General features: G+C 47.6%; 2 protein-coding genes and 1 pseudogene across 3 annotated transcripts in view; 2 read left to right on the top strand and 1 right to left on the bottom strand.

Annotated features, from left to right (window-relative positions):
* LOC119441862 (SAP domain-containing ribonucleoprotein) overlaps positions 1-12,952 on the top strand; it is a 40,447-nt gene extending 27,495 nt beyond the window's left edge. For both annotated transcript variants that reach the window (XM_037706497.2, XM_037706498.2), the window contains exons 8-9: positions 4,040-4,102; positions 12,740-12,952. In XM_037706497.2, the coding sequence (XP_037562425.1) occupies positions 4,040-4,102; positions 12,740-12,772 (96 nt within the window). In that variant the 3' untranslated portion in view covers positions 12,773-12,952. The remainder of the gene's footprint in view (positions 1-4,039; positions 4,103-12,739) is intronic.
* On the top strand, positions 8,188-11,821 carry LOC119441861 (uncharacterized; annotated as a pseudogene).
* Positions 12,953-16,914: 3,962 nt separating the features above from the next.
* Positions 16,915-26,193, bottom strand: LOC125943168 (uncharacterized). Its single transcript, XM_049661668.1, has 3 exons — positions 23,778-26,193; positions 21,896-22,194; positions 16,915-18,424 (listed from the first exon to the last, which is right to left on the bottom strand). The coding sequence occupies exons 1-3, from the start codon at positions 26,056-26,058 to the stop codon at positions 17,882-17,884; spliced, it is 3,123 nt and encodes a 1,040-aa protein (XP_049517625.1). The 5' UTR covers positions 26,059-26,193; the 3' UTR covers positions 16,915-17,881.
* Positions 26,194-26,489: the final 296 nt, after the last annotated feature.

Raw genomic sequence — 26,489 nt, forward strand, 5'->3', positions numbered from 1 at the left:
CGTGCCGCATGGTGCCCCACTGGCTAGCAGAGAGTTTTTATGAGGACCATGTAAGCGGCCCACCCCTGTCAGCCTGATGCTGAGCAAGTGCCGAGGTGTCTGCTAAACCTAACTCGCATCGCTTCCAAGCTGTGGCATTGTGATGAGCAGGTTCTTTTGTTTAATATTTTCTGGCGGTTCTCTGAGGCGAAGCCTCCCAGAACCCAATCGAGGACAAAGCCGTTTGTTGGGAAACACACACACAAACTTTTAATGAAACTAGAAACGAAAATTAACCCACAAAAACAAACACAAAGATATCATGAAAACATGTAGCTAGAACGCTAATGATATGAGGCAAGTTCGGGCAGGCTGCGGGTGTGCGTATGCACTACAGTCTCGACGCGGCGAAGCGGAGACGACGAGAGAAGCGTTGTTGGTCTCACCAAAGGTCGCTGTATCGGACCGGCTACCAGAGCGTGGCAGCTCTGGCTCAGAGGAAGAAGACAGGCAGCTCGGCAGCACGGGCCGACGGTGGTGGCGTTCTGGTCGGGCAGCTGATCGTGGCACTCGGGCTCGTAGCCCGTCAGCTCACGTTCTGCCCACGGACGCAGACGCTCACCGGCCTCGGGCAGCAGCAGTCGATTATCGGGCAGGGTGACGATGCCCGGGAAGGCAGGCGGCTTGGCAGCAGGGGTTGACGGCGGCGGCGTCCTGGCCGGGCAGCTGGTCGTGGAGCTCGGGCCCGTAGCCCGACTGCTCTCGTTCTGCCCACGGGCGCAGACGCTCGCCGGCCTCGGGCAGCAGTTCTCGAATGGATGGGGTGGCGGCGCCCAGGAATGGGTTGGCAGGAGGCCCCGGCCGGGTGAAGTCCTGGTGGCTCGGGTCCGGAACCCGACGGCCGTCTTCAACTCCCGATCCGGTGGCCGACCTTGTCCTGGTGCCGCTTCTGGAACTCCTCCCCCTACTGCCAGCGCGGCTCCTTTTTCTGCTGCTCTGGTCGATTCGTCGATTTCTGATTGGCTGCTCGAGGCTCCGTGTTCTTTTGTGATTGGATTGGCTTTTTTCTTTTGATTTCTTTTCTTGTGCCGCGTGTTCACGTGCCGAACGGTCTTCGGCGTCGTCGTTTTCGGCGCGCCACGGTAGAGCGGCGCGCGCTCTCCTTGTCGTCTGCTCCTTGTGTCCAACCACCGCACCGCGTCGCGCACCACACATATCACTGTCTCTTACCGCCGCGCCGTGTCGCGCACTACACATCACAGGCATACAGCATTTCAAAACCAACCACTGGCAAATTGACAAATGTATTGTTATGAGAGCGCTTTATTTCTCAACACATCAGTTCACAGTTCACACAAAAAAAGATGGGCAGCTATTCGGGGCGTCCAGACTGCAAAGCACGTGGTGCGGTCAAGCCATCTTGCATGCAATGCACTGGCGCCGTACGGGGGATCCTAGTTGAACTTGCCTCATATTGCAGCTCTCTTTCATACAGTAGTTGGCAGTGGTTGTTGCTTGTCATGAAAGGTATCATTAATACATCAGTTTATTTTATCGAACAATCATTTGTGGGAAAAACAAACTGTCACTCATGTTTGTGTCCACGGCGACGCATTCGGTATGGGGCCGATATGGGTATGGACGGCCAACATGGCAGGGAGCTGGCTGCATTTGCAAAAAATATTGCTTGAACCTATTTTTGAATGAAACCAAGGAAAGCATAAGGCAAATTGGTTGCTTTATTTGCAATTTAGACATTATTAATTAAAAGTAAAAAAGTGCATGAAAAAACATCAGCAAGAGCATAGCCCAAGTACAGCCAGCGTCTGACTTTTCAAACTTCATAGGGGCCGAGAATAGCCCAAGTACAGCCAGAGTCTGACTTTTCAAACTTCATAGGGGCCGGGAAAGCAAAAAAAATCGTGCAGTTCAAAAAAATGTCACAGTTTCGCCCTAAGGGCGAAGCAATGAATGCGATAGCAACACAGCAATGTCATACGAAGTAAGGTGAGCGGCTTTGGTAGCAATGTGAATTGTAGTAAACATGAGCTGATTAAGTAAGCAGGTGTGCTGCGGCGTAAGTAGACCGACATGAAGAGAGACTCGATGACCACGAGAAGGCACGTGTGAAACGGTGGTGTTGATGAGAAGCGCTGCCCGTGGGCAGCGCGTGCGAAGGGACACACCTGTAGCGCTGCACTGCTGATCCGGGCAGCATTGCATGTGTAGCGTGCGTTGGAAAATGTGGCCCGACTATTACTAACTGTGGTGTGAGCGCGCACAAACAAACATGAATAGATCACACTGAATGACTGCAGACAACGACTGTCAAAACGCTGGCAGCAAGCGCATATACGCCGCAACGGGGAAGGTACGTGCGGTATATCGCTTCAGCGGAAACTGAGCGGCGAATGTAAAGGTCAGAGCCGTGTGGAGATAAGAGACGGTGCGAGCGAGCGACGAGCGCGGTTGTTGGCAGAGTAGAAATGCGCCCCCCCCCCCCCCCCCCCCCGCCCCCCTACGCTCCCTCCGGCGCTCGCTTCTCGCTTCCTTGCTTGCGCGTGGAAGATTGATCGCTCTCCGTGACAGCGGAGAGCGAACGACTGTCATAAAAATGACAGTCGTGGTGGCTTTGGTTGATCACGCTTCCGACCTGTGGTCACGGCAAAAAGTTCAGAAAATCGGATGGCGAAGCGTTTCAATTTCCTAAATTTCAGACGGTCTTATACACATCGGCTCTATGGGAGATGGGGCAATACTACGAAGGCTTCCGGATTATTGTGCGTCTGAAAAAACAGTTGGTGACTGTAATGCGAAAATGTGGGTTCAGATTTCACCTGTGGGAAGTTGTTTTTTGCTTGTCCTATGCTTCTCTTCGTTTCATTGTCTGTTGCCTTCAGATCAGAGGAAGTGCTGGATGATGGGTAGGCCTTCCTGGTTCTTATTTTTGGCTAGCTGATGTTACCAATAGCATTTGTTGTACTGTATAAAGGCTGTTATGTATAGAACCTCAGTTTTTGTAGTGATGATTTTAATTTTCCATGCTTTGCGCTGCTGAGCACGAGGTCGCGGGATCGAATCCCGGCCGCGGCGGCCGCATTTCGATGGAGGCGGAATGCAAAAAACACCCGTGTGCTTGCGTTGTAGTGCACGTTAAAGAACCCCAGGTGGTCAAAATTAACCCGGAGCCCTCCACTACGGCGTGCCTCTAATCAGAACTGGTTTTGGCACGTAAAACCCCAGAAAGAAGAAGAATTTTCCATGCTTTTTGTCCTGTGGTTGTGGCATTTTTGTGCAGTGGGCCACAAATACGGCAGAGACACTTGACATGACATCATCGTCATGATGTCATGACATGACAACATGACATCATGAACAATGCGCTCATTTTATACACTCATGATGTGACACACCTCCTCCCCATTGTATGTGCCGTCACGTGCCCAATGATGCACACACTAGGCCATGCCTTTAGTCAGCTAGATGGCTGCGGTGTGACGTGTGCAATAATACACGTACTAGGCTCACCTTTAGTGGGCTAGAACCGTGGAGCCGCCGTGACGGCAGAGACACACACCTGTCTCGCAACCCCAGTGGCCCGGGTTCGATTACCACCCAGACCGAAATGTACCAAGTAGTCTTTACAAAGCCATTAATTTACTTTGTTCACAGAAACATACCTAAGAAATGCAACTTCAAGCATTTTTTTATGTGTTCTTACTCTTTGTGGTGTCGGCCATTTTTGGTACCATCTTTTGGTCACGCTGATAGATTTTCCCATAATGGGGGTGTATAATGCTTTCGCATTAATACACAGTATTGCATGCAACTGTCAGAAGAGTTCTCCTTTCAACAGGTACAATTCGTTACAATATCTGTGCCCAGGGTCTGAAATTAAATTGAACCATACAAGGCAATTCTGTGCAATTGTCCCTTTGACCACTGGTCAGAGACTGTGTGGTAATTGCGGCATAATTACTACCATTAGCTCTGATGTGGCAGTGTTGATTGGACACCTTTTCCATTAATCTGTTTTGTCGACTCTCTTTGGTGCTAACAGTTGGAGGAAAAGGAGCGACTTCTGAAAAGGAAGCAACGATTCAACTCCACACCAGCGCCAGATGTGAGTGGAATACTGCAGTTCCAGAACTTTTTTCTTTTCTTGGCAGAGTGATTTCAGATGTGTTTTGTCTGTAGAGTGCAACCACAGTTCGAAGGCCAACCCAAGGTGGCCTTCTGATATTTTAGAGAAGCATTTGCATGAAGTTCGAAGTTAGTTATTGCACAGGGCAAGAAGCTACACTTTGAAATATAGGTCAAACCATTTTCCTGTGGTTAAAAAAAAGTGAGAACTATGTGAAACAGTTACTACAAAACACATTTTGTTTGTGTTGGATTCTCATCCAGGGACGACTGCTAGCTGCGTTTGTTGCACATTATCATTGGCAGTTCCCAAAGCATTTGTCATGTAGCACTTCTTGGAGGCTCCTGTAACATTCATTGGGCAGTGAGCGACATGCAATGGGCAACTGAGGTGCAGGCTTGGTGATCACTGCAGCATAGGTATCCTTGGGTTATTGCCGGCCATTCACTCATTGAATTGTTCACAAGCCCAGTCCTTAAAGTGATTGTCTACTGTCAATAGCAGCTTCAGGTTTTTGCACCTTGTGTACAGGCTGCAGCGGCCAGTGAGAGGTCTCTTCTATATTGCCTGTTTGTCCCAATTGGTTGCCGGTTCTTTCACTGCAGTCTGATTACAAAGCACTAAACGCTCACCTGCTTTTTTTGGAGTAACTCTTCCATTGAAGAAAAGAACCTTTCTGTTTCCTCAAGAGATGCACTTTGAGCGAATGCGACTGTCTTTGTGATCAATATGATGTGCTGGCACTGGGAGAACCCGATGAGGTTCGCAAAGAAATTCCACTACAGTGTCTCCTCATTCAGTATTAATAGTGTAACAATATGAACAGTGAACAATGTATGAACAGCTCGGGGAATGAAGTTTTCGGTGAAAGTCGACAGTTGCAGTGTATCGCATTCTGTTCTCCAAGACAGTAAATTGGGACAGTGTTGCCATGCTCCCCATTTGCTTCCATGTATACTCTCGCATAGTTTTTAAAGCAGTACTCAACAGAGACTTTCATCTTGCACCCTGATATAGTAGTCAAGCACGTTTGCATAAAGTTTGTGTGTTTGCAACAGCGACAAAAGAATGGCGATACACTGTCTGCTTTTTTTTTTTCTCTCTCTCTGGCTCGCAGTGGCCATACAACTTAAGTTGTGCCATAGACCGCTGTGTAATACCCCTGTCACACGGTACATGTAATGGCATTCGCAGTGAATGAGATTACGTGTTAATGCCATTTTTGTTGTTTCTACACGGGCATAGTGAATGACATTCACTGCTAATGGCATTCGCCCGTTGAATGAGTTTCCCGAACTCATTCACGCGCGACTTGTGTACTCGACGACAGGGGCTTGGCAAAAAATTACAAAATAGATAAGTTAAAACGAAATGTTATATATTTTCAGATAACCATCCAATGTTTACCATTGTATTGTTAACAATAGAGTGAAAAGATGTAAACAACAAGCACGATTTGTAGGGTTTCGTTATCATAGCAGCCTGCTGATAAACATTGCCATCAATTGTGAATGTCATTTTGTTTACCCGTGTAGACCGGGAACCCAAGACGGTAATGACATTCGGTATGAATGTCATTTACTACAAATGGCATTACATGTGCCATTTGACAGGGGTATAAGACAAGGGGAGAGTTTCCCACAAAATGGTTTAGAAGTAAAACCACCTATATTCCCGTTTAAACAGCAGGTGCGCTCGAACTACAGTACCATGGAACTCCATTGATACGTTCCTTTCGTGAAAACGTCCGGGAAATCGGGCAGTCCGGAAAAACGAATGCACGTGAAAACGCACCTTTTTGGTAGGTATTTTTCGCTGACGGAGAGGGTCACGGCCGGAGTACAAGATTCTCATTGCTATTCAGCCAATGCATCGTTTAGGTGGCTCTGAAAAGAGCCGTTAAAAAAAAAAAAAAAAAAATACGACGTGGCCGGCGCTACCTCATAGGTCAGCACTTGGGCGCAAAGAAGTCGCTTATTTTATTTTGCACGGTCCGCTTGCCCGCGATCATGTCTGCCTCAATTTCAGTCAACGTCATGTTGCCGCTGTACACCGATGACAGTGTCATCAGTGCTCGCGTCAACTCCGAGCTCGTTGGCTGTGTAGGAGCTGGCTCTTCGTTCTCGGTGTCGGAGTCGTCGGAATCCTCCGTAACTTGACGAATGATTTCGTCATCGGTCAACTCCGCACATAGCTCGAGGTCTTTGTCAGCGTCGGCGAAGCCCTCAAAGGTTATCCCGGCTGGAATCGACACGCCAGCAGCGCGCAGATCGTCGAAGGCAACGTCCGCGGATGGCAGTTCGTCCATGGAGGGCAGTTCGCGGTTGGCAGTTCGTTCGAAGGCGCGGACGAAGACGAAGGAGGAGTCGGTGCCATCGCTGTAAACGGCGAATCCGCTCGACGAAAAGCGCAGCACGAAACAGCTAGGAACTCGGTGGATGCTGAAGGTCGGGAAACGTGATCACTGAAGATAGCGCGCAGCAGCAAACGATCAACCGCAGACACGACCGCAGAGCTGGCAGAGCTGACAAAACAACACGCGAACGAACACAGTGAGGTTTGGCTTGGTTAAGCTACGGCTGGCAACGGATTGACACGTGCGGTTTCGAGGTTACGGCAGCCGCGGCGCGGTGCGGCGGTGCTGCTGGCCACACCTGCGATGCGAGTATGGTGGGTTCGAGGATATGAAAACAGCCAAAATGGCGGCGTCGGTGGTGACTTTCGGTCGGCGGTTAACAGTAAAAAGTCCGGGAAATCGGATGGCGAAGGCTATAAGCGTCCGGAATTTCGGACTTTTTAATACATTGACTCTATGGGGAACTTGACGGTGCCACAGATGAGTCCGGGAAATCAGGCATGTTCGGAATTTCGGGCGTCCGGGAAATCGGACGTCGACTGTACTTTCTCGGGACCATGTGGAAACATTGGATAATTCAGGCGTTGTACAATCCGATAAAAAAAAATTGTCTATAATACACAGTTTTGTGTGAAAGAGTTGCAAGGAGCATCAATTCAAGCTATAGGCTAATACTCTGCAGGACTGAAACCAAGCTGGCAAAAAAAAGAAATAGTACTGCATTGCAGGTGCCAATCACGCTTTACTGGGAAGATTTAGCATACTGTGTTACGCGATTTGCACTCACCAGCATGCTAAAATGTTCTCTTCTCATTTACAGTATTTAAAGAACTGTCAATTTCTTATTGACTTTCTTTGAGCTATGCAGCAACAGATGTCTTTCTAGAGCAGCAACTTCTGTAAGGAGGTCACCTGCGGCAGGCGGCACCTGCACAGATGAGTCTCCGAATGTTGTTGATGCTATGCAGCATATCCGCAAACGTATAGGCACAACCACTGTACTGTTATGTTACCATTTGATGTATCGCCATTCTGTAATGTTGTGCAGTGCAATGGTCATGTGAATTTAGTGGTGAAAAGGGAAATTTGCTCTTGCACATTGCTGCGAAGACAATCAATGTATATGTCGCAACAAGTGACCGGTACGTTGCAATAAGCAACAAAGTTGCATAAGCTAGGGGCTGCGCAAGCATACTGGAAGAAAACGTGTACAGAGCAGTTGGCGAAGCACCCTAAGAAGTGTGCATTGGTTGAAACCTAATCCTTCCTCCATGGCCAAATCTGCTAAGCGCAGCGCTACATTTATTATGGGGCCACCAAAGGTCTCGAAGTGCATTGCACAATCTCTGGTGCTGTTTGGTCAGCATCGCCACAATAGAGCTGTGTTATGCAGTGAAGCACATCAAGAGTGGAAAGGGGCCACTGTCACGGAACATCGTACATGTCCCCCAGTTATACATCGACACACGTGCTCTCTGCGGTCACAGTACGAGTGCTGAGACGTCTAATAAGTTTACTGGCAGCATTTCAGAGCTGTTTCTGACGTTGCTGTGCTGATTAGCGGCCTTCCTCGCTGTTACGTTTTCCTGGCTGTTACATTCTTTTTAGAGTCCAATGAAGAACGTATTAGCGGGGTTCTACTATATAACCTTTTAAATGGAGACGCGGGTCGAAAAGTCATGGTTTTCTAAAAAAATATCACTTTTTGTTTTAATTCGTATTGTCATATTTGGTCTATGAACTTTTATTTCTGTAAATATCAAGCCGAAATTCGCGCAAGAAGTCACCGAAAAATGCGCCTAAGTGAGTGGCGGTGACACTAGAATTCGCCAAAAGTCGCAAAAGTTCGCGCCGTTCGCATTGTTCCGACGCGGTCGGGCAGCGCCGCCCGCCATTTGCAATCATCGGGGCGCGCAGCGTCACCCCTCTCCTCCAAGGTTCAATGGCCGCTAGTCTCGTGTGTTCTCGGAGAATAAAAGAAAAACGAGAAAGAAGACGCGACCGTCGCGCGTTTTAAATTGCGCGCCAAGCAGCGCGGGGCCGCCATTGGACCGCCGCCGCGTGTTCTCGCTAGCAGCACAGTTTTCCGTGTTCTCTCCGCGTTTCCTTGAGATGACAAGCCCGAAAAAGTGCAGTTCCGACATCCGGAAGTATAGAACTCGGCACAAGTACCAAGGAAAACGACGTAAGCCGCTCCGAAAAACGACAGCCGGGAACGACGCCTGTGACGCTCCGACGTCGGTTAGGCCTACTGCCGACATCTTTAACTGCGACAGCGGTTCTGAAATCGACGCTGCTGTGGAATTCGTCAGCGCATCACAGAAGAAGATAGAATTCTTCAAAAGTGAGCCAAGGTCAGTTGGTGCTTCTGCTGCTAGCACGGTGTTGTGCGAGATCGGCGCATTGACAGCACTAATGGCAGGTTCGGCATGCCCCACTTGCCGCGAACGGAAGCTCGCCGTCCGAGAAGCAGCCGAGAAGCGCAAAGGACTTTTGTTCTTTTGAGCTACGCTGCGACAATGCTGAGTGCCCCGAGTCTGTGCTGTCATTTACGCATACGTCGAAGCGGATCAACTTGGTCGGCGAGAGCGGTGACCCCGGAGCTAACATTCGCTACGACGGCGGGAGCTCGCGCGACGGCTTCGCCGTAAACGTGAAGGCGGTTTTGGCAGCGCGTGCCATAGGTGCAGGACATGACCAGCTTTTGCAATTTTGTGCGATCGTCGGCCTGCCAAAACCGCTGCATCAGAAGACATTTCATGGCATTGCCAAGAAGCTCCATTGTGCTGCTATGGAGGCTGTTAGCCAAAACTTGGAAGAGGCACGAAGGGTCACGAAGGACGCCGTTGGCGGCGGCGATGTGCCGGTCATGTTCGATGGCACTTGGCAAAAAAGGGGCCATAAAAGCCACAACGGAGTAGGCACAGCTGTGTCCCTGGACACAGGTATTTGCCTGGACTTTGAGGTCCTTTCGAATTACTGCCTTGCTTGCAGTATACACAAGGACATAGGTGATGAAGAAGAAATATGGGAAGCCTTCCATCGTCCTGTATGTGAAAAAAACACTGATTGTCCATCCCATGCAATGGAACCGGAAGCAGCAGTGGACAATGTCATACAAGACCCCACTGCACTTCACAAATTTTTTGAGTGATGGCGACAGCAAGGCCTACACTGCCGTCTGTGGGGCAAAGGTGTATGGCAATACTGTCATCGAAAAAGAAGAGTGCACCAATCACGTTTCAGTATGCCTAGGCACTGCTCTGTGAAAAATGACGCCACTGTGCGTCACAGCCATCCAGAAGCTGCAGACATATTATCAAATAGCTATAACAAATAACAAGGGCAGTGTCTGCAGCATGTACACTGCTATATGGGCCTCCTATTTTCATTCTGCGCCAGTAGCCACAAATTTTGCCCTGCTGGACCAGATTCGTGGTGTAAACACCGGCGTGCTGAAGCACTGGGGGAGCCTACACCATGCCACACCCCCTTGTTGACTAAAGCACAGGGCTTGGCAATTGTGCCTATTTATAAGCGCCTTACTGATGAGAAGCTCCTGGCTCGGTGCCTTCATGGAAAGACACAAAATGCAGCCGAGTCACTCAACAGCAAAATATGGCTGCTGTGTCCAAAAACAAAATTTGCCTCCCGGACATTTGTAGAGACAGCCACGGCTATTGCCGTGCTGTGGTATAACAAAGGCCATGCCGGCTTTGAGCATGTCCTAAAAGAGATTGGACTACTTCCCCCAGAAGAGTTGGCCACACACACTGACCGTTGCGATGACCTGCACATAAAGAAAATGAACTTGAAGCGTACAGCAGAAGCAAGGGCGCATCGTCGGAGTGCAGTGAAAAGGGCTCACACCGAGGAGACCAACCGTAGGAGCCGTGAAGGGCCAAGCTACAGTGCGGGAGGGTTCTAAACACTTTGTGTGCTTTCTGTAAAAGCTGCTATTCACTGTGATCGAAGATTCATGTCATAACAATTGCATTTTCAAGAATACATGCTTTTGTAACTTTTAAGCCTGTTTTTTTCATTTTCAAATTTTTGGAAATTTTCATGTTTTCCGGGAAGCCCTTTGTTCACTTAGAATTGGCGCATACTAACGAAATTTGGCGTACATACTCTTGAAGGTATGTAGAGTGCCGATATCTACTTGAAATTGCGTTATCTCTCAGTAGTAATTACAATAGTACAATCAAACCTGGGTATATCGAACTCGCCAAAAAACGTTTATTAGTTCGATATATGGCATAATTCGATATAGGCCCGCTATAGGATTTCATGACGCAAAGGAACATACCAATAAGAAAAGTACTTTATTAATATGGTGGCTTACTTGCGTGCCCTACTTTGGAACAAAATAGTCCTGGATTTTCTTCTGTTTCAACGACTTCGCTGCCTGCAACAGCACGCACGCCTCCACGGCGACGTCGGACTTCTCACCGCGCTTGACTCGATTTACGATTTCGAGTTTAGCGGCGAATGGCAAACTCTGCCTCTTTGCACAAGCCATGACGACAGCGCGCCAAGGAAGTTCACAGAGCGTTAACAGGCAACACCACCAGCACGGACCACGCTGAATGAGGACTCGAGGAAAAGAGGCAGCAGCAGGCACACAAGCATAAAGAAAAAATGGCGCTCACTTGTACCGCCTCCGCGCCTCGGAGAAATCACGACGGCCTCTGATTGGCTGTAAGCGCTGCGAGCAGGCCAGGATTATTTTTTGCAGGGGGGTGTTCGCCCGTGCACAGCCGGGTCTAAACCACTTTTTCTAGGGTGGCGCCGGCAGTTTTCCCCGCCAGCGCAAGGGAAAGCCAACTTGCTGGGGCACTTTTGAGGCACATGGAGTTTGATATATTGGTTGTCGTTCCTATTTTCGTTCGATGTAACAGTAACTCTTGCTATATATTCTCAATGTAAATTTACAGTGTTTAGAAATTGTTCGATATACGGGATAATTTGATATAAACGGGTTCGATATAGCTGGGCTCGACTGTACAAGGTTATGTTTCATGGAACTGAGAAAAACAATGGTTGAAATGTCATAATTTTTTTGGCACACTTCCAGTAACTGTACACCTTTAGCTAAATAAACCATAGCTCGATACCTTTTGTGAAAGTTTAGTACATAAAAATGTGCCCGTACAGATAGCTATAATTTGTCATCGAGTATAACTCGAGAACTATATCAGCTACACAAAAACTAATTGTACATTTGAAATCTACATGAAAAACTATCTTATTAGCTGAGTTTCCAAGTCTCTAGCACAAATAATAAAAAAAAGTTGTTTCGAGGAGTGTCTTCCCTTAAGTATATTCCCAGATCGTACAATCCTCTTAGTTATGGGTACAACAGGCAAAGTTGAAACTACCTCATTTAAGTTATGAAGTTAAAATTGTACATTTTCAGAGGCATTTATCATACTTCTTTCTCCAAACGAAGGAAGTTCTGCTGCACTTTATAGTAACGCTTATTTCGCTGATTTTGATGTCACCTGGCCTAAAAGACTAAAAATTTATGACAAGACTAAAGAATTAGTCTTGACATAATAGGTGATGTGTGACCACCTTATAGCTACGTATTAGTACTGTCATTTCCATTGTCTGCTTTTCTGCGCTATTCAGAAGTTACTGATACTGTATCATAAGTCTGCATGGCAGTTTAATTTAAAGGAAGAGTTGTGTGTGGACCGAACATCTTTATTATTTGACTTAAAGTAACATATATGTTACATATATCTGTTGAAGTTTGTGTTTATATTTATGCACATTTACCATTGTATTTTTATGTGAAATTTGTCATCAAATTTTTGGAGATGTTTAAAAAAAATGTACAGCACAGGTCTTTTTAAAATAGTTATTGTTTGTGATTCTACAAACATCTATGGGTGCAGTAAAGAGCTACGCTGCGACAATGCTGAGTGCCCCGAGTCTGTGCTGTCATTTACGCATACATCGAAGCGAATCAACTCGGTCGGCGAGAGCGGTGACCCCGGAGCTAACATTCGCTACGACGGCGCGAGCACATGCGATGCTATGTGCTTTTGAAGTCAGATGTTTGGAACAATCTTTTGACAATCTCATTCTTAAAATTTGTACTTAAATAGGATACTATAATCCATTATTACATTCATGTGACATCTAGTATTGTGATTTGCCTAACATGATTTTTGCATGCATTTGATGTGTGAATCAAGCCTCATGGTGTGTTTTGTTAGTCTCGTGATGCTTATGACCTTTCTCTCCTTCAGGCATCAAAGAAGGCAAAGACAATCACTACCTAGACTCAACGGTTTTCGCTGTTTCAAAGAGTTGACACAGCCACAAAATGGATGACAGCCCTCCAGGAGCTGCTGGAGGTTTAAATTCAGTGTTCGCCAACCCTCATCAACATCATTGTGTTTTTTGTTACAAAGTTAATAAATTATTCATATCATTTAATAAAAATCCTACTTGTATTTGTCTTTGGAGACTGCTATCTAACCGACATTTGGAAGCTTTCTTGGGAGAGGTGGATGTTAAGGTATAATATAGTGAATTGTCCCATCGAAAACACAATGATCTGCCTCGCCAAAATTTGTTTGCCACATGTAACTTGCGCTTAGTGCTCAGCGCAGCACGGAGTGCTTTAAATTAATAGCACAAGGAAGCAATGCCGTATATGTACTAGTTAGTTATTGTAAGGCGCATTGATGTAAATTTGAAATGTTTAAAGTCATTACAAGCATATAGTAAGTCTGTCATAACATAAACGAAATAACACTGTTTTATAAATAAAATAAAGTATTTATTCTTTAATAAATTTGTTATTGCTTAAAGGTAATAACAAATTGACAGGACCATCATGCACCAAGATAAACAAGAAACACGTCGAACACGAAGTTCAACAGACACGGTGATGCACGATGATGTGTATTATGGTCAGTCGTGTTGATATGATACATTCTATCTTCAGCATAGCGCACGTCCCATATGTCAAACCAACTACCCTAATATCATCACCCTTTGCTAACAATGAAATAAAATGCATAATGAGCTCATGTTTCAACGGGAGAATAGTAAGCCACAAGACATGCGAGCGACAGGTACTTCCGTTAATCAGTTTTCAGTGATATAGGGAATGGTGGCGATGATTCGAGCAACACATGCATTGCTCTTCACGAAGAGCGCACATTTCCGCAAGCGTTGGCAAGCCTTGGATTCTAGTCTGCTTGATGATGCGCCGACTTCAAAAGACTGACTAAACGAACTACCTGACCATAGACAATATATACGACATGTGTGAGTGGCTCACATTCTTGTGCTATTTTATACTTTATTCCTTCTTTTCCTTTTTAACTTTTGGCTAGGGAATTGTTACAAAGCCCGCCAGTGTTAAAGGGCCTCGGAATACCTACCTACCTATTTAGCTCCTCAAAGGTGCAGTGAGAACGACGCTATTGCGCCCCTCCCGAAGTGCCGCCCTAGGCAGCTGCCTGTTTCACCTACAGAACGCAACGGCCCTGGCCCAAGGAGGTTATACCTATACGTCTACTTGGACTATAACCTCCTTGCCCTGGCCGCGCATCTCTCATGGTGATGTGCCATTTCGTCTTGCCGGCTCGCTAAAGTTTCCCCGACAGTCTGATCCCTGCAGTGTGCGGGATCTGCTTTATTTTCGTTACTTCAGTGCTGCCATGCACAATTTAATTTACAGGTTGATGTGAATTTATGATGGTTGATGAAACGGCATGAGTGAGTAAGCTGAAGCCGATGCCATGACACGTACGTGTGGCTTGCCAAGCAGGTTGCTGAAATGGCAAGCAAGGTAAGATCATCTGACGTAAGTAGTAATGACCGCTAGTTAAGAGGGTACAGCATACCTTGAGGGAGATAACAGCCTGAATTAGTAGATTATGTATTTTAGTATGCAAAATCCCAGTGAAAACGTTTCATCCGCAGGGCATCCGAATCATGCCCTAATGTCCGTGCACCGTTTCGGATACAAATGGAGACATCTGCCGGGCGTCTAGATTTAGATATCCTACCGCGGACGTCCCGAGGATATCGCACATGGACCTTTTTTCGGCATGCACGTGAATATTTTGTCATCCAAGTGGCTTTGTCCGAGTTTTCTCGTAACTGAATTATGTTTTCTGGCATGTTCTAAAAACAGTTTGAAGCTATCATGTCTGCAGCTCGTGTGTACGTCATACTTTCTGAATGTTCTGGTGCAGTTTACATTGAAAAATTTGGAGGACGCTTAAGCTTCGCCGTTATAAAAGTGGAACGCGATAGCATTCAAAGGTATGCTTATCAGTTCCTGGCAACTGCAGCATTTTTTGTCCAACTTCACCTCGGCGCGCGGCTGCCGAGGAGGCTAGCGCCATCTGGATGGTGCTTTCAAAAGGAAGGAACTGTGGCGCGCTGCTGTATGAATTGTAGAAATGCTGGAAAAGGGGTCTGTGTTTGAGTTTCGGCGGAAGATAATTGTTTTCTTGTATATTCAAATAACAATCCGACGCTATCACGTCTGTAGGTTGTGGTTAAGTCGTACTTTACAATTTTCTTTAAGGCGATCAGTAAAGCGTGCATCTGTCATCATGCCTTCGAAATCTGGAGCAGACTGCGTGCACTATGTACAGTGTAGACCGCTTATAACGTAAGTCGCCGGAGTCGCGAATATCTGCACTATAAGCGGTACTGCACTATAACCAAAACAACGATTTTCAAGCCCTGCACGTATGCAAAACATGTAGCCCAAGCATGTAGACACGCTTTGTACTATCGCGCGCACATCGCGATTACGTTTTCGTCAGTGAGCTGGCGAAAACATAATCGCGATGTAGCCGGTGCTCTTTAAGTTCGACAGCTTTGCACCGAGTCAAAACGAAACAACAGTTTGCCGCAACCGCTGCGGAAAAAACCGTGACCGCTATCGACGCGATTATGAACGGCGACTTTGCGGTGCTGAAGTCACGCGCCCGACGCCCGCACCGAGTCTGGACGAATTAACTACCGTTCGCTGCAACTGCAGTCGAAACCGCGGTCGCTATGTATGCGATCATCGATGGCGACTACGCAGTTTTTTTGGCACGCGGCCGACGCGCGCGCGTACCGAGTAAAAACGATACTGTTCGCCGCAACCGCTGTGGAGAAAACCGCGGCCGCTATCGACGCGATCGTGGATGACGACCACGCAGTTACGAAAGCCCGTGGCCAACGCGGTGTTATGCGCAGCGGTAAACGCAAGTATACAGGCTTTAAAGGCACAAATAGGCTCGAAGCGTCCCCGCGTTGTTGTCATTCACGTACGTTTTCAACTGATGGCCGTGGCGATGCGGACTCCGCCGCTTCGTTTCGGTTGGACGCTAGCGCCGTTCTTGCTCTATTGCGTCGCACATTTGCGGCGCTCCTCGAGCTCCGAAAGTAGTCAGAATTAACTGATGTGCGGCCAAATGAGTCCGAATTAACGAGAGTTTGATTGCATTGAATAATGCACACGCCGGCCGGGGAGCACGCACCTTGTTGAGAAGCGTGCTCGCTGCCGCCCTTGTCGGCGAGATTTTCCCGCGGAAGCCGCATTATAACCGGTATTTCGTCTCACGCGGCTGCACTGTAAGCGGTATGCGTATACATGGAGTGCTATGGGAAAATTAACGGGAGTTTGAAAAGACCGTACTACATCCGGTCCTGCACTATAAACGGTTACGTTACAAGTGGTCTATACTGTATATGCACCTATCCATCTCTCTCTCCTGCAAGAGATGTGCAAGAGGTGCACGGAACAAAATATTCCATGAATCATGTAAGCGTAACATCTCGTGAACCTTTTTTACGAATGAAATATAGAAAGCACAATATGTTTCCTTTCTTCTTTCAAAAAAAGAAAAAAAGAATGCTGCAGTTTCCTCCCCTGTGCTGCCAGTGTCAGCCCATTAGTGAGCGAGTACTAGTGAGTCCAGATGAGTGATTTTGAAGAGTGAGTCAGCCATAATATATATTTTGAGAATGAGTACGAGAGAGTTCAGGTTATTTTGCCTATCTATATGCCTATATTGGACCAAAAATGACTATTGTAAATACTGTCATAAGGCATATATAAATAGTCTAAATATGTCAATTCTTAATATTCAGGATGCTAAGTGCTAAGTGTTGCTAAGCGCCATTATACTACATGGCATCATCGACCAGGAGGGATCCCATATGCTTGGAGGTAGTGTCGTTGGTTGGCGCTTGTTCATTTGGTCATTTTGTATTTGTCTGCCACGTCGTGTGTGTGTGTGAGAGAGAGAAAGAGATCGTTGAGAGGGCGAGACTGGCGAGAGGAGGTCAGCGGCAAGATGAAAGAATGGCGTTCACAGTACACAGAAATCTTAGGTGGTACAAATCTGTGCGGTGCTTCTTGTCCGCGGTGGTTTAATTCGGTCATTCGTTTGTTCGGGCATGTCAGGGTACATACATTTGTTTGTAAAATAACCTGCAATTCTCCTTTAGATTATACTTTATTTAACGTCATTTAATCCACACATATAGTCATTCAAACTATATACAGCATCTGTGGCCTCTGGGGTTTTTAATTAACACGTATCGTGTGTAATGTACAATATGAACACTATAGGCATATACACTCAACGTTTCATGACGTCCGATAAAGGATTTCGGGTACTGCACTCCTACATTAGCCAATGAAATATCCCGGGCTGTCGACAGTAATACCGGCCTCTTTCTGCCAATGCCTTTTTTGCACAGCCATTTTATGCGTTAGGTGCTTATCAGCATTACAGAAAGTGCAAGAGTAACCACTGCGAATCAACGTTGAGAAATTACACATGTAGTGTATTATTGCTACGTAATATATATTTCGCATGTAATCAATTCCAAAGTAAACACATGTTCTTACACTTTTGCTCTACATTGCCAGGAATCCCGAGCCCTTTAACATTGCGTACCGTAATTTAAAAGTAACTTGCACTTTATTCTAGAATATGCGTATTGTTGTCTTGCAATAATCTGCTGTGCACTGTGTTATAATTTTGCTTGCGAAGCTGCACAGATATTCGGTCATGTATAAAAAAGAAAATGTTGTTTCTGTGTTTTAACTGAATTGACTGGTGGTACTCGCAAGTGCCAACAATTAAGGGTGCTCCACCCTTTGATGTTCGGCTGTTAGGCATGAAAGTGTTGCTGCCTCGCTACGCTAACCTTACCAGTTTAATCTATAGTTGGGCTAAGATTTGGTTAAGGTATTCCAATTACGCTTTCTCACGACCGTGTAACGTACATGCGATGGATCGTTAATTAGCGCCGTGCTCTCTCCCGTGTACGCACAATGAGACATCACGGTTAAAGGTTCGCGTGTACCGTGCAGTAGAGAGCAGCAGCGCACCAAAGCCTTCTTGCATATAGTAGTTTCATTGCCAATAACGAATAACAAATAAAATGAAAATCTCCCCGCGCATGCGTAACATCAGCGAAAAAGAAAAAAAAAAAGATGGAAATTGCCGTGGGTGCGGTTCATATGTAGGTGAGCACTGCAATGTTCCGGTACTGGAGGAAAGGCTCCCGTCGGTTGAAGATGAGCATCCACGGCTGGAAGCTGCTGGTGTCCAGGTGCCGAAGGAGCGCGGCTGACGCGTGGCTGCGCGCGTACAGCGCCATCCAGGCGCCGCGCTGACGGAACTGTGCGCGACCCGGTCCAGCAGGTTGTGCAGAAGCCGGACCGCCACGTGTTCGTCGGCGGCCACCAGCCAGCGCACGACGGGCACGCCGCTCACGTCGTTCTGGAGGCCCGCGTAGCCGCACACTTGGCCCTTGCTGCCCCCTCGGAGCGCCACACGGAACGAGATGGGGCCCTCGCGCAGAGTCATCCTCCAGAACCGCTTGCGGCCGAACCCGAGCGTGCTTTTGTCGAAGCTCAGCAGCGACGCGTACATCTGCTTCTTGAACTTGGCGATCTGGGACTGAGAAGGCGCGGCGCTACACGTTGACATCGGGCTGGTGCCACTTTTTCTCGCGGCGGACTTTCATGAAATTAATTAAATTGTGCAATTTTAGGTGGTCAAAGCCCCGATCAGATTATGAGGCACGCCATATATTGGAGGGAACCCCGGTTTAATCTAGACCGCCTGGGGTTCTTTAACGCAAGAAGCTATGATGTTGTGACCGTTACAGGTGTTGGAAAATTGACGAGTTGTGTCAGTCCGAAGTCGTTACAGATGCGAATAAAATGGTCAGTTTCAGCAGAAAAAGGGTGTAGGATGTGGAAATAAATTTGACCACACAATATTCCGAAAGTTAAAATAACCAAGTAGCAGAACAGGCACACTAGGGAAAATGACAGTCATCTCGTTGAGGCAGTCATGAAGTTCGTTACAGAATCTACTGTGGTTAAAAGTTGGTCGATAGCATACTCACAATACTATTTTCTTGAAGTTCCCAGTTATGCAGTACCGCACTATTTCTAACGCTGTTCTAACCAGAGTGTCTAACCCGAAAAAAAAAAAAAGAATACCGGTTTGGTTCTGGTTTGGGTTCAACGCACTTCGATTTCGTTCAGTTCCGGTTCCGATAAATAAGAATTCCTAACGGTTCGCGAACCAGTTCGCAACACTAAACCGGCTCGCAAACCAGTTCGGCGCAGTCCGTTTTTATCATTAGCCATGCCGACATGCTGCATAGAACTATCGACTTGTCCGCGTGGTACATGCACAAGTTTCATCAAGAGGAGGCAGAAATTTACGAATGAATTACACAGATACGGAGGGATTTTCATGTACATATTAAAGACACAGGTAATTAGTGAGAATGCTTGCATCAGTGTAAGGTTTGCGTAGCTTTTATACTCGTTACTTTGACAGCAGCAGAATAAGTTAATTTTCGTTTTGCGTCAGATTTTTACTACAGGACTGGCAGTGAGCGAACTGTGGCATGTGAGTTATGGTGTCGAAGACAGCGCCAATTCACATTGTATTACATAAATTACAACTTCAAATGTCTAGTCCGTAGCAAAAGAAAGGAGCCAGCATTTCAAATTACGCTCAGTTTTCCGCTTCTTTAAAAGCAGGTGAGGACATTGATGCTTCTGAACGATGAACAAGGACGGTTTGTGCTGAACCACACGTCGAGGTTTATTGCGCATCTGCAATTACTCGTAGTCTGACGCTGGTTAAGGGCGCACAAAGAAATCAGAAGCCACACATTGGGCCCCACGAATAACTTATACTACTCAAAGAGCGTTGCACTCTGCTTGGCTAAGCATCAAACGTGTGTTGAACCATAGGAAATGTTTCCGCGGAGCCTCTGAAACAACGTTTTGGCCGCGAAACAAAACTGGCATGGCCGACTTCAGAAGTGCAAGCGCCTGTGCCGAGATGGCCGTATAGTTAATAGAACGTACCCACCGTCTATCCCCATTCTCGCACACAGCGCAACTCGTGAATCGTAACAATCTGCTAGTATAGGGTGCGTCAATTGAGGACGTAGTTATTCGAAGAATCGTGCGAACTATTGAGCACCCGTTGTCGCCTTATATGCTTGAACTGTTTCGTGCCGAACCTGCAACTCTTATTTCCTTTTTTTTTTTTTTTTTGGTTCAGGTTAGGTTCGGGTTCAGGCAAGTTCCAAAATTATCGGTTCGTGTTCGGGCTCAGTACCGCTTATAATTGCGGTTCGGGTACAATTTTAGGTTCGGGTTCAGTTGACACCCTGGTTCTAACGACGACAGGGGAACACTGAACTTGATCATTCACTGCTGTCAGAACACCACCGCCGATTCGGTCAGGTCTATCATGACGAAGTATTTCTTTACACAAGAGAAAACTTCATTGTTATCAGCAGTACTACAGAGTCATGGTTCCGTTAAAACAATAACATCGAAATTGCAGTCATTGATGAGCGCACAGAAGTCATCTCTTTTTGACAGTGTTCTGTGAATCTTAATAAAAAAGTTGTCGCAGTTTCACCTGAAAGGCGAAGCATCAATTGCGATAGCAAACTTGTAGAGAGCTATACGGAGTAATGATATTAGCTTTATCAGCTGTGTAAACTTGGACATGCAGCAGCATCGGCAACACGCAGAACTGTTGTCGACGCCATCGGCGTTTTGCCCGCGTTAGCTCAAAATGCGTGCGGCGTTGGTGACTGTTGCCGGAGCCTCTGATATAAATAGGCACTTGGTGCCGCAGCTAAACGTCGCCTCCCTTCCCTCCCCCCCCCCCTCCCCCACGGCCTCTCGCACGTCGGAAGAAGGCGCGTTTGCTCTACATATATGGTGATTGTAAAGGAGAAACTTGACTATGATAGACCGAATTCCGTTTGCTGAAAACCAGCTAATTCTGTGCCCACAAGCAATGCTTTCAGTAGACGAGAAGAGGGACGCTATGTATGGAGGAACTCTGGATCAGTTTAGACCGATAACGAATTCGTTGAAAAGTGTGTTTCGATTCGGAAAACAATTGATTAGTTCAGGAGGTGATGAAGTCCAACCTCCCCCCCCCCCCCCCCCTTTTTTTTTTTCTCGAAGTTTTCTCCGAAAGCTCAGCGCCCGTGCGTTAATGTCACGTCACAAATTTCAAAGTACTTTAGCGTACTTGGGCCAGTTTGGAGCAGTAAACGTTCTCAAAGCTTGCTAGGATGAATCTTCTGTTCCTTTAAAATGCATGCAGTTGAGTGGATGCTGTAAAAATCTATGACGCCATAGTGAGCTGGTGCGAGAGCGTCAGGGCGGCGCGCACCGTGTTTAGTTTTTGTCTTTTCTGGCTTATACCAATTAGGCTCCTCCTCAAGGTAACAGTGGCGTAGTAGTACTATTGCAGAAGTGTAATATAGACATGCAGCTGAGCGTAAACAAAGTAGCGTTACGTGAATTAGATATGCAGGGACTCGACATAAATTATGCCGTATCAGTATGGCAATGAAACTACGTTGCTGAGAATCGGTCTGGGGCTGCATGCCGGGTTATGTTTAAGACCACAATTCTTAGCAGTCCGCGACCGTAGACAGACCGTACTGAGCAGAAGTATAACAAACATCTGCGGAGTGTAATCCATATATAGCATTATGAAACATCGTTCCATTGCACAAATAAACACGAACGAGCATAGAGAGACAAGAACGTTGGTATATACATAAAGCCCCGTTTTCTGTAGAATAAAATTCAGTTGAAGTAATGCCGGCGTTCTTGTTCTCTCTCTCTCTCTCTCTGCTGGTCCGTGTATACTTGTGCGCTGGAACGATGTTTCACAATGCTATTCACAACCAACTAGCCCAGCTGTTCACGCTTAGAGTGTAATCCATCGCTGTTTCGCTCATGATCGTGCACGTAATGGTAAGCGTTCAAAAGGGCATGGTGCCCCTGTCGCTTCCAAATTAGGATTCCTCGATGTCCTCCTAGGAGGGCATCGAAGCACTATTTCCAATCGGCTTACCTCGACACCGTCCGGCAACGGGACTTGGCCTAGCGGCGCGAGGTCCGTGTCTGACGCCAGCTTTCCGTGGAGGATGAGGCCCCTGGCCGACGTGTAGAAGCCCAGATGGCGGTAGTAGGCGCTCACCTGCTCGGCCGGCACCACGGTGAACAAGTTCTTGCCGCGCTGAACGCTCAGCAGTGCGTCCCACAGTTGCCGCTTGACACCGTTCGCCAGGAAGTCGCACTTGACGCTGTTGGCCGCGCAGAAGGCCTGCTCGTCCTCGAACACGATGGCGCTGATGATGCCGCAATGTGTGCCTGCGCGTAGGTGCGCGTGGCTTTTTGGGAGACGTGCACAATGAGCGGGTGCACGTTTGCAAACTGTGAAGTGTAAAAACACGCGTGTACGTCGAAGCCATCCGATGCGTCGAACGAAAGGTCGCTCGGACTGTTGAAATCTGCTGGAGACACGTTTGAATATTGCTGGAAACTTGTTGGATGCATTGTTTTGTGCGACCGGCTGTTGCATTTCGGATGGTATGGCTTCAAGAAACATGTGCTTTGTGCATGTGCTTTGTTTCAAGGAACGTGCGCTTGCCAAGAAACAGGTGCCTGAAGAATGGTAAATCAATTTACTCTAATCGAGCATTCCGTCAAGACAGTAATTTCATTAATTTAAGGGTCACAGAATGATTACTAGAACTGAAAATGGAGGGAAAATCAAACTTTAATTTCGTGAATTTCGCGCGAACTCCAGTGTCAGCAAGTCTGTGTGACGTCGCGGATATCAGTGTGTGTGTGTGTGTGTGTGTGTGTGTGTGTGTGCGTGCGTGCGTGCGTGTGTGTGTGTGTGTGTGTGTGTGTGTGTGTGTGTGTGTGTGTGTGTGTGCGTGTGCGTGCGTGCGTGCGTGCGTGCGTGCGTGCGCGCGTGTGTGTGTTTGGGCCGATGTCGCAGTGAAAGTTTTTATTTAAAACTTGCACTTGCTAAGTTCAGTCTTTTGCTCATTTAGGAATACAGTCTATAGTCCATCTTTAGCGATAAAATAATTAACTGGACCCGAGCAAGCTCAGTCAAAATCCATGACGTCACAGCGAGCCAGTGCGGGAATTTAAAGGCTGCGTCGCCGCCCGCCAGGCGTCTTTTCTGGCTTACCAAGCCTCCTATATCACGGTAAGAGCGTTAATTTTCGGATTGTTGAGAAGCATTTACTAATACAACTCAGATTGTTTTTCTTTTCTCTAAGCTTAACGATCGAGTTGCTAATACGTTTCTGTTCTCGCGTGTTCGATGTTAATATTTCTGTTCTTCGGGTGACGAATGCTCCGAGTAAACGAGCCATGACAGCCTTGCCTTCACCGAACATATTGGCAAATACGTCGCAAACATGCAGCTGCAAAGAAAACAAAGAAAACACAGAACACGGACAAAGAAGCAACAGAAAACACGGACGCGTACACGTGCTCTTCCTTTGTCACCTAATAGCAGGTGCAGCATCTCTTCCCCCTTTCAGACTTGCGTCCCACCTTGCTGCCGGAGTTAGAGCACTCGCATGCGGGATTTCGAATGCGAGTGCTCCAACCAATGTCGAAATTACGGTAAACATTGTGGTAATGTACTGACAGACATAACTTTTCATGCGAGATGCCAAAAAAAAAAAAAAATACAGCAACTGTATGAGAGCGAGAGTGCAGTGCTAGGAAAATGAGTTTCTGAAAAAAACAAAGTGTTGCTCTTTTACTGGAATTTTGCGCATCAGTTTCAACTTACATCACTTCTGTGTTTGTGGCTTAGGGTGGTATTGTCAAAAACGACGCGGTGAATTTTATGTATTGGTTTCATTTCACCAGGCACCCATTTACTAAGACGTAAAAGAAATGGAAAAAAAAAAAAGCATGCGTACCGTTCTCGTCGACGGACATCAAGACGCTGTGTGGGCTGTAGGTCCAGAAAGTCTTGATCGTTGGAGCCACGCTGGCAGCATCCTCGTTCCAGCGGTCGTACATGATGGACGGTAAATCGTAGTCGTCTACGACGCGAACCGTGAATGCAGTATCATAATAAACGCTACCGAGCATGTCTCTGACTTTGCCAATAGCGGGAACGAAGGACTCGTACACAATGTTTGTCTCGCTTCGCGCCGACAGGTCCGCCATGTGTTCTACAACCGTTCTGAAGTTCTCGAATCGCAGCTCTTCGCAGTGGGAAGCAAGCTTCGAACTCTCGTCGTCAGCGTCAGGCACTTCGTGACTGATGTCGTGGGCGTCGTCCTTTCTGTCCACGCCTGCCGTCTTCAAGAGATGCTCTATACGCCCTTCTCCATCATCATTCGTGGGCGACTCGCTGCCTCCGCGTTGGGAAGGTTCCAGCTGAATCGGGGCTGCTCGTGCCGTAATATCCGAATCGGACTGTTCTTCGCCATGTCGCGTAGCACCTTCTTCAGCGTTTAACACATCTCCGAATGTAGGCGACAATGCACTTTCCGATTTCGTAGTTTCCTTTCCTGCAGCGGGAACCTCGTATTTGTTGGCTATGTCTGCCACACCCTCAGCCACTGCCGAGCCCGGCAAGCTCATTTGGTAGGCGTCGTCTCTTAATATGATCGCTGGGGCGTACCCGGTCTCTGAATCAACGCTGCGTGTGTGCTCCCACGGAAACGGTGCGTCCGTGGCCACGATGTGGGAAGCGCTGAGCGTGGATGTGGCCTCACTTTTTCGAATCTCGTCATCGGCAATGTCCCCTGGACCCTGGGAGCGGCTTCTTGTTCCGAAGAGGCGCATTTTTAGGCTTTCCAAGTCATCCGAGGCATCGCCGCTGTAAGAAGAAACGTTACCGTCATTTGGCTGCGGTTCTTGGGTGTACCCTACACTGACGCTGCTTAGCGAAGCCTTTCGCTCGGTTGAGGGGACACCTCCCGCGCCCGCGGGATCGCTCGTGGCAGCGCCTGTTGGGACACTGGATTCAAATTCTCTAGTCGAGCTTTCCCAGGTATTGTCTCCTACTTCCGTAGCATTCGCGCGACGGTCGCCAAACGCCGTTTCACCACCGCGAGTGTTTTCCACTTGCTCGTTGCTATAGTCGGCGCTTCCAGTGCGGAGGGATAGCCAGGACTTGTTCACTTGGCGCCTTGCATCCTCGAAACCCGTTTCGACGTACACAGGACGCTGCAAGTCGTCGTCTCTGTTCTCTGCGCTCCACGTGGCATTCGTCGCTGTGGTGACGTCGTTGGGAGCGGACTGCGTAAATGTACTTGCTATAAGTTCACCGTATTGGGACGCGCTACCTGTCCTGTGCTCCTCATTGTTCAACTCGCCATCCGGTGCGCTTTGTCTCGCATTGTAGGGCAACATTAATTCCTCTTCATCCGCCTTGGCTGACGTGTCACTTTCCAGCGCAGCTGACAGCTCGTGTTTGTCTAGGGAATATTCTTCTTCCGGAATCGTGGCGCCGGCAAGGTAGATGTACGTTGCTTGCTTTCTTGATGAACGAGCAGCGTTTTCCGAGGGCGAGGCGTCTGCTCTGGAACCGACGTCAGAGTAACCAACCAGTAGCTTATGTTTTTCACGAGAAGCTGCGTCGTCACTGGCAGTAACTTCGTCGCTGAACGAGAGCCTTCGCTTTTGTACCTTTGTCTTGCCCGCTCCATCTGTGCCGGCGGCGATTGCTAGACCGCTTATCTGAGGACCAGCAAGATCCGGGATATTGTTGAGAGAAGCCACGACTGTACCTTGGTCTGTTCCGCTGACACCGTCCGTGTGAATACATTCTTGTGTGCTTTCGACGCCATCGTCTTTTTCAGTCGGATCAAATACAAATGGCCCTTCCAGTTCTTGTAACAAGGACGGAACTGCGAAAATTTTTTTCGCGCCTTCTCTGTTCGGCGCAGCTACTGGCAAGTCAACAGGGTGAAAGGCCTTTTCTGGTTCGGTCTCTGAGTGACTGGGCCACGGAGGAAATTCGATCCCAGATGAATCTTCGTTAGACGTCTCAGCTTGAACGCTGATAGGGTATTTGGCCGTCGCGGAGTCTTCAGTACGGAACCACTTGTGCAAGTCGGCAGCAAATCCTGGCCATTTCGAATCCTCTGCAGCTACGCTGAAAGGCTGTTTGCCTTCTGTAAAAGAAAACGTTGGTTGATGGTGATGCGCTTGCCCGGAGGGAGTGGTAGATTCATGTTTGGTCATGTCAGTTTCGTATGGTACCGGTACACTTGAGATGGTCTTGTCTGCGGAGTAACAAGGCTCCCGATCCGTAGAACGTGCTTGGGCACTATATTCTGCGACACAGACTGGTTCCGTATGATATTTAGATGGCTCTTGATCCGTCACAGTTTTGAAAGGAGTTGTGTAATTGTAATACAGTTCGTTAACCTCTGGTGCTGAGCCAGCATACTGTCCGTCGCTAGTCATTGGCGGTTCAGGCATCGACGTTCCAGTGATCGGCGTTATTGCGGGGGATGTTCCGACGGGCGGCGTTGCGAGGGGCGGCGTTCCAAGGGGCGGCGTTCCTAGAGGCGGAGTTCCAATCTTAAATGGCGCGAAAGCTGTCTGGAGAGACATGTTAGCAGCGTGTAACTTGGCCTGCTCATCAGACAGCGCTTGCATGTCTTCAGTGT

The sequence above is a fragment of the Dermacentor silvarum genome, chromosome 2 (assembly GCF_013339745.2).
Source record: "Dermacentor silvarum isolate Dsil-2018 chromosome 2, BIME_Dsil_1.4, whole genome shotgun sequence".
Classification (NCBI taxonomy): Eukaryota; Metazoa; Arthropoda; class Arachnida; order Ixodida; family Ixodidae; genus Dermacentor; species Dermacentor silvarum.

Coding starts and splice junctions, on each gene's coding strand:
- LOC125943168 (XM_049661668.1), bottom strand. CDS start 26,058: ATGACCAAACATGAATCTACCACTCCCTCCGGGCAAGCGCATCACCAT. Junction 22,195..23,777: donor GATGTCCGTCGACGAGAACG/GTACGCATGCTT, acceptor ACCTACGCGCAG/GCACACATTGCGGCATCATC. Junction 18,425..21,895: donor CGTTGCCGGACGGTGTCGAG/GTAAGCCGATTG, acceptor TCTCAGTCCCAG/ATCGCCAAGTTCAAGAAGCA.